This window comes from Osmerus mordax, chromosome 2, assembly GCF_038355195.1.
Source record: "Osmerus mordax isolate fOsmMor3 chromosome 2, fOsmMor3.pri, whole genome shotgun sequence".
Taxonomy (NCBI): domain Eukaryota; kingdom Metazoa; phylum Chordata; class Actinopteri; order Osmeriformes; family Osmeridae; genus Osmerus; species Osmerus mordax.
Genome location: NC_090051.1, coordinates 2355977 through 2369326, shown reverse-complemented (window position 1 = coordinate 2369326; position 13350 = coordinate 2355977). Strand labels below are relative to the sequence as shown.

Sequence of the window (13350 nt, the reverse complement as noted above, 5' to 3'; positions counted from 1 at the left end):
AGTTTAATACACTTGATCTCTGTCCTGCCTTACAATCTCCTGCAACTCAGTCTCCTTCCCCCTTTAGAGAGAAAGAAGGGAGGGTTGCAGCTCAGTGGTTAGAGCACCTGACTGCAGCTCAAGAGGTAGCAGGTTCAAATCTCCCCCTGTACTGGATGTTGATTTGGATAAATATCAGTAAGAACCGTGTGAGAAAGTAGGTTATATACTTCAACTTGTTACACATTAACATAAACCCCCTTGAAACCGACCCCTGCACAAAGAGACACTTTTACATATAACACACTATTAACCCCTACCAGAACTCTCATGCAGCAACACTGGAGTGAGAGACACAGAGACAGAGAGGGGCAGGTGTGTGTGTGTTCATTATGGAGAGAGTAATGGACAGAGAGACAGAGGGAGAGAGAGAGGCAGGTGTGTGTGTGTTCATTATGCAGAGAGATGGAGAGAGTAATGGACAGAGAGATGTAGTGAGGTCCGCAAGACCACACGGAGCCAACATCTTGCCACACCTGAAGAGTGATTCAATCACATCAGACAAACATAATCAGCCCTTGTGACACCCTCAGTATGCTGATTACCCACCAAACGCCGATGCAAAGGAACCATAGAATTGGGGGGGGGACCTCCCCAATCTACCTAATCAGCCCTCCTGCTAGCTTGCAAGCTTCAAAGGGCCTGATTTAGACAACACGTCTCCAGCGACCATTTGCTATCCGTTTCGGCGGCGATTTGAACAAAGAACATACCTTGATCAGAACTTTTGAGGAAAGTTCTTGAGACTTCACCTTTACCACAAGAGTACAAGGTGGAGAATTATGAGAGGGATATTTGTGTTATGTTTGTTACTTTGTTTTAATGTTGTGTTCACTGAAATCTTGATTCTAGTAACAAGCTATCATAATAAAACAATCATTCAACTATATTTTGTAACTGTACCAAGATGTCCAGAACAATATTTGAACCATCGAATGAACCAGCCAGAGATCAGATCACACCTTTGGTAGGTGTGAAGGAAGGAGGGGGGAATTGAGAACCCAGCTTCCCCCAATCCACATCTGACCCCAGACGGGTCCTCTCTCGAACTGTATAAAGCCCTAAGATGACCATCAATCTCTGACTCCAGCGAAACCGACCATGGCATGAACGCCATCAGGATTGGCGTTCCAAAGGACGTCGCCAAGCTTCTCCTGAGATTCAACTTCATAGTGAACGCGTCACTATCTGGACGTTTCAACAGAAGAACCAAAAACGCAATTCCAAATGCGACTTCACTGAGATCCCGCAGACTCAGTCACATGACCCAGCGCAGCCGCGCTTTGACTTCAGATTCTTCAAATGGACCTTTGGCGCAAACCGCCCTCAACATCATTGATCAACCCCTGATCAAACGTAACTATGGCTAACGCTCTTTCCTCCTCGACATGGCATTGGCGTGAGCTCTGTTTATGATTTGTAAGGATGTAATCATTGACTGTACAATTTCTGTCTTTCTTTAAATTAGACCATTTCATTCTGTTCATTGAAACCAATCTCTCATATCAAACCCATAATCCAACTTGTTCATAAGATCTGTTTACCTTACTTGAATAAATTCATTGTAAAGATTTTGACGTGCGTGTTCACTGATGTTACGATTGGCTCTACACTTAGAACGAATTCATTCCTAAAGATGAGACTGATTATTACATATTAAACATAGGATTCCCTAATGTCCTAAACCAATATTAGGGTGGTGCCCCAAACTTGATGATAAATTAAGTATTTCTATCTTTAAACGAGCAAACCCCGCTACAGAGACAAAGGGAGAGAGAGAGGCAGGTGTGTGTAGTGTGTGTATTATGCAGAGAGATGGAGAGAGAGACAGACGGAGAGCTGGTGTGAGACAAATGAGTAGATGAAATAAGAGTCAGAAAGTCAGGAAGGGAGGGACTGTCAGAGCTGCTGGTTGAGGTGTTCATACTGAGGACACATCACCAAGTCTAACTCTGCAATATCAGCATTGGATTATATTCTATTATTTAACACATGATCACTTTCAACAACCTTAACTCAAGAGACATAATGAACAGTGTAATCTTATCTAAAGCATCTTTACTGCCTTCTCTGAAACTGCTCTCTGTCATCACATGTTCTGTAACAACACCCAGTCCAGTAGACATATGTACTGTAGACAATGATTAACAGGAATCACCAAGGATCTGTACTGTACATTTGTACTCAAAATCACCTTCAGTACCATGAAACACTAACTACTGACAAACAAATATTACCATTAAACCCATTAAAATCCTTCACTCTCTACTAGATACAGTTATTCATGTGAGTGTCCAACCAAATGTTCCAACGGTTCAGCTGTGTCTCTTGACCACACCCTGGTCCTCCATTCAGGAGGATTGTAGGTCTGAGCGTTCAACTAGAATCATCCTCACTTCCTACCTGACCTGAACATGATCCCTGGAGGGACTTACCTCTGCTTTCTCCTGGTCTGAATTCACAAACACAACGTCAAGTCAAGGAGGCATTGTCCTTCGTGCTGAAGAAGAAATCTGTTGATGCTGTTTGTGCTGCTTCCAGGAGTGTCTCTGGAACATTATAGTTACAGGTTCAGTACAAGAACACAGGTCAAAGTCTGGTCATATAGACGCTATCATTCATTATAGTAGCAGGTACACTGAACAGTACAATAAAACAGGTCAGAGTCCAGTGATATAGACCCCATCATGAGAGCTGTTAACCCTTCAGGTAGGAGGGCCCTGGGTGTACTGTCACATCAGAACATCAGACACAAGTGAAGTTACAGACCTACGACTAACTGGAGAAAGACAATATCCCTGAGAAAATATATTTTATAAATGCAGAGTTGTTGGTCTGGATATCTACAGGACTTCAGGTCCCAGAATCCACCTCTCCACTGCCCTTGTTACCTGAGATCACAGTGACTTCACAATGCCCTGGTGGCAACACACTAGAATGTTGAGTCATTAGCAGCATGAACATCATAAAGCAGATTATTACACTACGACCAGAAGTTCTGCTCTCCTGTATAAACCCTGCCCTATCTCCCCTGTCCCCTATAGACCTACTGTACCTGGACTGAACCTCACCTGTCTGACCACCACGCTCCTATAGACTTGCTGTACCTGGACTGACCCTCACCTGTCACTGACCACCACGCTCCTATAGACCTGCTGTACCTGGACTGACCCTCACCAGTTCCTGACCACCACACTCCTATAGACCTGCTGTACCTGGACTGACCCTGACCTGTTCCTGACCATGATTCTGGATTAGCCCTTGGTACATCTGAACCTGTGTTCTGAATCAAAGTTCTGCACTTGTGTTTCTCCTGGTCTCTCTGTCCTGTTACAACCAAGAGTCTTCATGACCAGGAATATCTACACCCTTGTCTCTTGGGCTGAATCTATTTCACTTTATTAACCTTCTGTTGTAAACACTCCCCAGATAACTGCTGTGTGCTTATTCAGCAGCACTGGAATGAGAGCAGTGTTGTCATGGCTGTGTGCTGGAGGTCACATGTATATGGGGACAATAACAGCAGTCTCAGACAGGGTTAGGGTTAGAAAGGGAGGGCCGTAGTGTCTTACAGATCTCCTCCACTCCCTCACCACGGAAGATGGCTACCGAAGTCTCCACTCCTCTGGTGGAATGAGCCTGAATGCCAGGAGACACAGGACATCCCACACCCTCATCCATGATACTGAGAGCATTGTGGAGCCAGAGAGAGAGGCTTTGTGGAGACAAAGTATCCCAACTCTTGATCCACCACAGCAGATCAGTAACTGAGGGGAAGATCTGATAGATGCACAGCATGTCAGGTAGTGTCGGGGGTTTAATATTGGCAAACAATCAAAACAAATTCCCGTTTGAAGGAAGATGGGAAACTAAACAGTGTTTTAACATTAACCAATGTCAATGCCAATATCACAATGCCAATATCAATATAATTAGTTATTTGACTGTGGGTTAAATCAGAGCAAGAATGGTCAAAGTAAGGTTAAATGAATATATATTTAATAACATTGCAAATGAATGAAATCAATTACAAGGCAAACATCTTACAAAATGAAATCTTTAAATCATACTACTCTACCATGATTATTGTAAATCAGAGAGAGAAAGCAAGAGGTGAGGAAGGAGAAGGAGTAGGACAAGCCAGAGCTGAGGAGAAGGTCTCAGGAGATGAAGAATCCACAGAACAATGCTTCACAATTCCCTTTATACACAAGAACAACCAATCAGACCACATCTTGACCCTTATCAACACATGACTTAGCAATGCGACAGGAAGTTACACAATGAGGTGTGAGACCCATCAAGCAGAGACTCTGTCCAGCAACTCCAGATGTTAGCATATGAGAGGAGGGGGCAGGGTGACACCCAGCCTTACAGTAGCATATGAGAGGAGGGGGCAGGGGGACACCCAGCCTTACAGTGGCATGAGAGAGGAGGGGGCAGGGGGACACCCAGCCTTACAGTAGCATGAGAGAGGAGGGGGCAGGGGGACACCCAGCCTTACAGTGGCATGAGAGAGGAGGGGGCAGGGGGACACCCAGCCTTACAGTAGCATGAGAGAGGAGGGGGCAGGGGGACACCCAGCCTTACAGTGGCATGAGAGAGGAGGGGGCAGGGGGACACCCAGCCTTACAGTGGCATGAGAGAGGAGGGGGCAGGGGGACACCCAGCCTTACAGTAGCATGAGAGAGGAGGGGGCAGGGGGACACCCAGCCTTACAGTAGCATGAGAGAGGAGGGGGCAGGGGGACACCCAGCCTTATAGTGGCATGAGAGAGGAGGGGGCAGGGGGACACCCAGCCTTACAGTAGCATGAGAGAGGAGGGGGCAGGGTGACACCCAGCCTTACAGTAGCATGAGAGAGGAGGGGGCAGGGGGACACCCAGCCTTACAGTAGCATGAGAGAGGAGGGGGCAGGGGGACACCCAGCCTTACAGTAGCATGAGAGAGGAGGGGGCAGGGGGACACCTTAGCCGTTGTCAGAGCGAGGAGTAAGCTTGTTAAACAGTGATTGTAAAAGGTCGAGACTGGGTCAACGTTTTGTCCTTCACACCACCGAGACAAAGTTTGCCAGCGTGTCACATGACCCCTCACAGTGGATCACATGACCCCTCACAGTGGATCACATGCGTGTGCTCTGTACAGTCTGGATGACAGCCTCAGACAGACCTCTGTGTTCTAACAGGTCCCTCTCAGTAGCCAAGCCATGAGAGGACCTCCGATCCCAGGTGGGCTCTTCACCGTGCCTCCGGCTTGGGAGAGCATCCTTCCACTGAGGGAGAGGCCTCGTCCATCCACCCCCAACGGTGGTTCGTCCCCGTGACATCAGGTCTGCTCCTTTGTTGAGCAGGTCTGGGATATGCAGGGCTCTCAGGGAGGAGAGACAAGACGGGTACTCATGCAGGCACCTAAATATGTCCTCTGAGCCTTCTCATGCTACAAATGGACAGATACAAACAGATGGGTTTCAGCAAAACAATGATTGTCCCCAAACTACCTCCTAGTTAAGTTACTAAACCATCTCCCTGGTTCATGTGTGTGTGTGACCCTGCCCATCTCCCCCTGGCCTCCTCCAGGTAGATTGAGCCCAGGTGCAGGTAGATGGGATGTGTGTCTGAGGCGTCCACCACTAAGTCCAGGGTCCTTTCATATCAGAGAGTAGGGAGGGAGCGTAGGGGGAGAGAGTAGCGAGGGAGGGTAGGGAGGGAAGGGGGGGGGGGAGAGAGTAGGGAGGGAGGGTGGGGGGAGAGAGTAGGGAGGGAGAGTAGGGAGGGAGGGTGGGGGGAGAGAGTAGGGAGGGAGGGTGGCGAGGGAGGGTGGGGGGAGAGAGTAGGGAGGGAGGGTGGGTGGGGGGAGAGAGTAGGGAGGGAGGGTAGGGAGGGAGGGTGGGGGGAGAGAGTAGGGAGGGAGGGTAGGGAGGGAGGGTGGGGGGAGAGAGTAGGGAGGGAGGGTAGGGAGGGAGGGTGGGGGGGAGAGAGTAGCGAGGGAGGGTAGGGAGGGAGGGTGGGGGGAGAGAGTAGGGAGGGAGGGTAGGGAGGGAGGGTGGGTGGGGGGAGAGAGTAGGGTAGGGAGGGAGGGTGGGGGGAGAGAGTAGGGAGGGAGGGTGGGGGGGGAGAGAGTAGGGAGGGAGGGTGGGGGGAGAGAGTAGGGAGGGAGGGTAGGGAGGGAGGGTGGGGGGAGAGAGTAGGGAGGGAGAGTAGGGAGGGAGGGTGGGGGGAGAGAGTAGGGAGGGAGGGTGGGGAGGGAGGGTGGGGGGAGAGAGTAGGGAGGGAGAAAAGGGAGGGAGGGTGGGGGTAGAGAGTGGGGAGAGAGTAGGGAGGGAGGGTAGGGAGGGAGGGTGGGGGGAGAGAGTAGGGAGGGAGGGTAGGGAGGGAGGGTGGGGGGAGAGAGTAGGGAGGGAGGGTAGGGAGGGAGGGTGGGGGGAGAGAATAGGGAGGGAGGGTAGGGAGGGAGGGTGGGGGGAGAGAGTAGGGAGGGAGAGTAGGGAGGGAGGGTGGAGGGAGAGTAGGGAGGGAGGGTGGGGGGAGAGAGTAGGGAGGGAGGGTGGGGGGGAGAGAGTAGGGAGGGAGGGTAGGGAGGGAGGGTGGGGGGAGAGAGTAGTGAGGGAGAGTAGGGAGGGAGGGTGGGGGGAGAGAGTAGGGAGGGAGGGTGGGGGGAGAGAGTAGGGAGGGAGGGTGGGGGGAGAGAGTAGGGAGGGAGGGTAGGGAGGGAGGGTGGGGGGAGAGAGTAGGGAGGGAGGGTGGGGGGGAGAGAGTAGGGAGGGAGGGTGGGGTCGAGAGAGTAGGGAGGGAGGGTGGGGGGGAGAGAGTAGGGAGGGAGGGTGGGGGAGAGAGAGAGTAGGGAGGGAGGGTGGGGGGGAGAGAGTAGGGAGGGAGGGTGGGGGAGAGAGAGAGTAGGGAGGGAGGGTGGGGGGGAGAGAGTAGGGAGGGAGGGTGGGGGAGAGAGAGAGTAGGGAGGGAGGGTGGGGGGGAGAGAGTAGGGAGGGAGGGTGGGGGGAGAGAGTAGGGAGGGAGGGTGGGGGGGAGAGAGTAGGGAGGGAGGGTCGGGGAGAGAGAGAGTAGGGAGGGAGGGTGGGGGGGAGAGAGTAGGGAGGGAGGGTGGGGGGGAGAGAGTAGGGAGGGAGGGTGGGGGGGAGAGAGAAGGGAGGGAGTGTGGGGAGGGAGGGTGGGGGAGAGAGTAGGGAGGGAGGGTGGGGGGAGAGAGTACGGAGGGAGAGTAGGGAGGTAGGGTAGGGAGGGTAGGGAGGGTGGGGGGAGAGAGTAGGGAGGCAGGGTGGGGGAGAGAGTAGGGAGGGAGGGTGGGGGGGAGAGAGTAGGGAGGGAGGGTGGGGGGAGAGAGTAGGGAGGGAGGGTGGGGGAGAGAGAGTAGGGAGGGAGGGTGGGGGGAGAGAGTACGGAGAGAGAGAGTAGGGAGGGAGGGTGGGGGGCAGAGAGTAGGGAGGGAGGGTGGGGGGAGAGAGTAGAGAGGGAAGGTGGGGGGAGAGAGTAGGGAGAGAGAGAGTGGGGAGGGAGGGTGGAGGGAGAGAGTAGGGAGGGAGTGTGGGGAGGGAGGGTGGGGAGAGTGGGAGGGTGGGGAAGAAAGTAGGGAGGGAGGGTGGGGGAGAGAGTAGGGAGGGAGGGTGGGGGGAGAGAGTAGAGAGGGAGGGTGGGGGGAGAGAGTAGGGAGAGAGAGAGTAGGGAGGGAGGGTAGGGGGAGAGAGTAGGGAGGGAGGGGGGAGAGAGTAGGGAGGGAGGTTAGGGAGGGAGGGTGAGGGGAGAGAGTAGGGAGGGAGGGTGAGGGGAGAGAGTAGGGAGGGAGGGTGGGGGGAGAGAGTAGGGAGGGAGGGTGGGGGGAGAGAGAGTAGGGAGGGAGTGTGGGGAGGGAGGGTGGGGGGAGAGAGTAGGGAGAGAGAGAGTAGGGAGGGAGGGTGGAAGGAGAGAGTAGGGAGGGAGGGGATCACACTAGACACACACACAGTGTATATTCAAGTGGGTAATACTGTCATATTACTGGTCCTAAATGTAGTGTTTCCAGTGTGTGTGTGTGTGTGTACATGTGTGTGTGTACATGTGTGTGTGTGTACGTGTGTGTGTGTGTGTGTGTGTACATGTGTGTGTGTACATGTGTGTGTGTGTGTCTATAGGGCCACTGGGTCACCAACAAACACACAGCATGTCTTCTATCATCCTGTATAAAACATCTTTATTTCTCCTTATTTAGTCACTAAGACACTATTTAGTTCATCACATTCAGTGGAACTGAGATCAAAGACAGGATCAGAATCAGAATCAGAATGGGATTTATTCGCCATGAGAGTTTGCACAGACAAGGAATTTGCTTTGGCAGGAAGGTGCATACAATAAACATATACCTAAAATGTAAATATGTGGACTATCTATACTAAGGGTACATAAACTTGGATTGTTGTTTGTCAACAATGAACCCGTTAAGGAGTAGCATCACACGTGTGCGATAGTTCGAAAGCCCCACAGAGTAACGTCGCACGTGTGATTCTGAACATTCCAACCCACTATTTTCCGATAGACAAAAACGACATGACAAACGCTGTAGTATGGCTTCAAAATGTACAGTTAGGAGGCTAACAAGTAACGCTAGCAGGTAGTAGCATTGCTACGAGTATTATGCTAGGTTGCTAGGTAACGGAAGCTAACTAAAGCTAGCTAGCTTCCGTTTTGGAAAAATAACTCACTCTGGTGGAAGCGTCGGTAATATTTAGAGATATTAATCAAATTTTATATCAGTAATATTTACATCTAAAGGTTAAAACAAAACAAACATTCTACACACAGCAATATTTACAAACACTCTGGGATATCAATCACAACTGTATACAGTTCAATCTTCAATGACATCTATGTGAGCACAGTGTGTGAGAGTGTGTGAGGGCTATTCTACCTGACACAGGGACACTGAGGAGTCAGACCAAACCCTGAACCCAGGATAGAGGGGCTCAGTGAATGTGCTGTGGAATGTGTGCAGGTGGGTCAGTGTGTCAGAGGAGACTGTGTAGAAGGACAGAGTGCCGGCCGGCCAGTCCAGATACACTCCTACTCTGTGGGGGCTGGAGGGGGGGGCAGGTATGGCAGTGCTCTTGTTATTGTGCCAGGCAGAGTAACTGTTATCATCACAGACCAGACTCCAGGACTTGTTATTCCATCCAAGCCTACAGTCAGCACCCCTTCCTCTTCTGCTGATTCCTTTATATGTCACTGCTATATGAACCCTTCCTCCACTCCACTCTGCCTCCCAGTAACAGCGCCCAGACAGACCCTCTCTACACAGCACCTGTGGACACTCCTCAAATCTCTCTGGGTGATCAGGATACGGCTGCTCCTCTCTCCTCCTTATCACCTTTCTGTTCTCCTCAGACAGAGAGAGTTTTCTGCATGCTGTGTTTGGGTCCAGTGTGAGCTCACAGGCATCTGATGGGGGAGACCAAGACACAATATATTACTGATCATCATCATTCACATTAGAATGTCTCCCTCTTCCTGCCCTCCCCCTTTCATTCTCTCTCTCTCTCTCTCTCTACCCATCCTCTCTCTCTCTCTCTCTCTCTCTCTCTCTCTCTCTCTCTCTCCCCATCCTCACTCCCCCTTTCATTCTCTCTCTCTCTCTACCCATCCTCACTCCCCCTTTCATTCTCTCTCTCTCTCTCTCTACCCATCCTCACTCTCTCTCTCTCTCTCTCTCTCTCTCTCTCTCTCTCTCTCTCTCTACCCATCCTCACTCCCCCTTTCATTCTCTCTCTCTCTCTCTCTCTACCCATCCTCACTCCCCCTTTCATTCTCTCTCTCTCTCTACCCATCCTCACTCTCTCTCTCTCTCTTCACTCTCTCTCTCTCTCTACCCATCCTCACTCCCCCTTTCATTCTCTCTCTCTCTCTCTACCCATCCTCACTCTCTCTCTCTCTTCACTCTCTCTCTCTCTACCCTGCTCTCTGTCCCTCCCCCTCTCTCTCTTCCACTCTCCCTCTCTTCCTTTCATTCTCTCATTCTGTTCTCCCTCCCTCACATGCTACCTCTCTCCCTCCAAATCTCTCTTTCCATCATCCCTCATCTCATTACCCCTGATATGCCCCCATCACTCCATCTTTCTAGGGAGGAGGGGAACAGGGGAGAAGAGGAGAGGGAGAAGTGAAGAGAGGGAGGAGGGGAAGAGGGGAGGAGAGCAGAGGGAAAAGGAAGAGAGGAAGAAGGGAGAAGAGGAAGAAGGGGAAGAGGGGAAGAGGGGAGGAAGGGAGGAGAGGAAGAAGGAGAAGAGGGGAGGAGAGGAAGAGGAGAGCAGAGGGAAGAGGGGAAAAGGGGAGGAGAGGGAGGAGGGGAGGAGGGGGAAAAGGGAGGAGAGGAAGAAGGGGAAGAGGGGAGGAGGGGAAGAAGGGAGGAGAGGAAGAAGGGGAAGAGGGGAGGAGAGGAGAGCAGAGGGAAGAGTGGAAGAGGGGAGGAGGGGAAGAGAGGAGAGGGAGAAGGGGAGGAGGGGAGCAGAGGAGAGGGGAAGAGGGGAGGAGAGGGAGGAGGGGAAGAAGGGAAGAGGGGAGGAGAGGAAGAGGGGAAGAGGGGAGGAGAGGGAGGAGGGGAAGAGGAGAGCAGAGGAGGGGAGGAGGGAAGAGGGAGGAGGGGAAGAGGAGAGGGAGAGGGGAAGAGGGGAGGAGAGGAAGAGGAGAGCAGAGGAGGGGAAGAGGGGAGGAGAGGAGGGGAAGAGGGGAGGAGAGCAGAGGGAAGAAGGGAAGAGGGGAGGAGAGGAGGGGAAGAGGGGAGGAGAGCAGAGGGAAGAAGGGAAGAGGGGAGGAGGGAATAGGGGAGGAGAGGAGGGGAAGGGGGAGGGGAAGAGGGGAGGAGAGGGAGGAGGGGAAGAGGAAAGAAGAGGGAGGGGAAGAAGGGAAGAGGGAAGGGAGGAGAGGAAGAGGGGAAGAGGAAAGAAGAGGGAGGAGGGGAAGAAGGGAAGAGGGGAGGAGAGCAGAGGGAAGAAGGGAAGAGGGGAGGAGGGAATAGGGGAGGAGAGGAGGGGAAGGGGGAGGGGAAGAGGGGAGGAGAGGGAGGAGGGGAAGAGGAAAGAAGAGGGAGGGGAAGAAGGGAAGAGGGAAGGGAGGAGAGGAAGAGGGGAAGAGGAAAGAAGAGGGAGGAGGGGAAGAAGGGAAGAGGGGAGGAAGGGAGGAGAGGAAGAGGGAGGAGGGGAAGAGGAGAGGAAGAGGAGAGGAAGAGGGAGGGGGGAAGAGGGAGGAAGGGAAGAGGAGAGGAGGGGAAGAGAGGGAGGAGAGCAGAGGGAGGAGGGGAAGAGAGGGAGGGAAAGAAGGGAAGAGGGGAGGAGGGGAAGAGGGGAGGAGGGGAGGAGGGGAGAGGGAGATGGGGAAGAGGGGAGGAGAGAGAGGAGGGGAAGAGGAGAGCAGAGGGAGGGGAGGGGAACAGGGGAAGGGAAGAGGAGAGAGAGGGAGGAGGGGAAGAGGAGAGAGAGGGAGGAGGGGAAGAAGGGAAGAGGGGAGGAGGGGAAGAGGGAGGAGAGGAAGAGGGAGGAGGGGAAGAAGAGAGCAGAGGGAGGGGAGGGGAACAGGGAAGGGGAGGGAGGAGGGGAAGAGGAGAGAGAGGGAGGAGGGGAAGAGGAGAGAGAGGGAGGAGGGGAAGAAGGGAAGAGGGGAGGAGGGGAAGAGGGAGGAGAGGAAGAGGGAGGAGAGGAAGAGGGAGGAGAGGGAGGGGAACAGGGGAGGAGAGGGAAGAAGGGAAGGGGAGAGCAGAGGGAAGAGGGGAAGAAGGGAGGAGAGCAGAGGGAAGGAGAGGAAGAAGGAAGGAGAGGGAAGAAGGGAAGAGGGGAGGAGAGCAGAGGGAAGAGGGGAGGAGGGGAAGAGGAGAGGAGAGCAGAGGAGGGGAAGAGGGGAGGAGAGTAGAGGGAAGAGGGGAAGAGGGGAGAAGAAGAAGGGAAGAGGGGAGGAGGGGAAGAGGAGAGCAGAGGAGGGGAAGAGCGGAGGAGAGGAAGAGGGAGGAGGGGAAGAGGAGAGCAGAGGAGGGGAAGAGCGGAGGAGAGGAAGAGGGAGGAGGGGAAGAGGAGAGGAGAGGGAGGAGGGGAAGAAGGGAAGAGGGGAGGAGAGGAAGAGGGAGGAGGGGAAGAGGAGAGGAGAGGAGAGGGAGAAGGGGAGGGAGAAGGGGAGGAGGGGAGGAGAGGAAGAGGAGAGAAGAGGGAGGAGGGGAAGAGGGGAGGAGAGGAAGAAGGGAAGAGGGAGGAGGGGAAGAGGAGAGAAGAGGGAGGAGGGGAAGAGGGGAGGAGAGGGAGGAGGGGAAGAAGGGAAGAGGGGAGGAGGGGAAGAGGGGAGGAGAGTAAGAGGGAGGAGGGGAAGAGGAGAGGAGAGGGAGAAGGGGAGGAGAGGGAGAAGGGGAAGAGAGGGAGGGAAAGAAGGGAAGAGGGGAGGAGGGGAAGAGGGGAGGAGGGGAGGAGGGGAGAGGGAGATGGGGAAGAGGGGAGGAGAGAGAGGAGGGGAAGAGGAGAGCAGAGGGAGGGGAGGGGAACAGGGGAAGGGAAGAGGAGAGAGAGGGAGGAGGGGAAGAGGAGAGAGAGGGAGGAGGGGAAGAAGGGAAGAGGGGAGGAGGGGAAGAGGGAGGAGAGGAAGAGGGAGGAGGGGAAGAAGAGAGCAGAGGGAGGGGAGGGGAACAGGGAAGGGGAGGGAGGAGGGGAAGAGGAGAGAGAGGGAGGAGGGGAAGAGGAGAGAGAGGGAGGAGGGGAAGAAGGGAAGAGGGGAGGAGGGGAAGAGGGAGGAGAGGAAGAGGGAGGAGAGGAAGAGGGAGGAGAGGGAGGGGAACAGGGGAGTAGAGGGAAGAAGGGAAGGGGAGAGCAGAGGAGGGGAAGAGGGAAGAGGGGAAGAGGGGAGGAGAGGGATGAGGGGAAGAGGAGAGGAGGGGACGAGGGGAGGAGAGGAAGAGGAGACGAGGGAGGGGGGGAAGAGGGGACGAGGGAAGGAGAGGAAGAGGAGAAGAGGGAGGAGGGGAAGAAGGAAAGAGGGGAGGAGAGGAAGAGGAAAGAAGAGGGAGGAGGGGAGGAGGGGAAGAAGGGAAGAGGGGAGGGGAAGAGGGGAGGAGAGGGAGGAGGGGAAGAGGGGAGGAGAGCAGAGGGAGGAGGGGAAGAGGGGAGGAGAGGGAGGGGAAGAAGGGAAGAGGGGAGGAAGGGAGGAGAGGAAGAGGGGAAGAGGAGAGAAGAGGGAGGAGGGGAAGAAGGGAAGAGGGGAGGAGAGGAAGAGGGAGGAGGGGAAGAGGGAGGAGGGGAAGAGGGGAGGAGAGCAGAGGAGGGGAAGAGGGGAGGAGAGGAAGAGGGGAGGAGAGGAGAAGGAAG

General features: G+C 54.1%; 2 protein-coding genes across 4 annotated transcripts in view; both read right to left on the bottom strand.

The window, feature by feature from the left end:
* Nucleotides 1-13350, bottom strand: part of LOC136933009 (protein NLRC3-like) — a 120578-nt gene that overhangs the window by 35257 nt on the left and 71971 nt on the right. The gene's annotated exons all lie outside the window — the stretch shown is intronic.
* LOC136933127 (protein NLRC3-like) overlaps nt 8207-13350 on the bottom strand; it is a 78229-nt gene continuing 73085 nt past the window's right edge. For both annotated transcript variants that reach the window (XM_067228510.1, XM_067228518.1), the window contains one exon: nt 8207-9460. In XM_067228510.1, the coding sequence (XP_067084611.1) occupies nt 8925-9460 (536 nt within the window). In that variant the 3' untranslated portion in view covers nt 8207-8924. The remainder of the gene's footprint in view (nt 9461-13350) is intronic.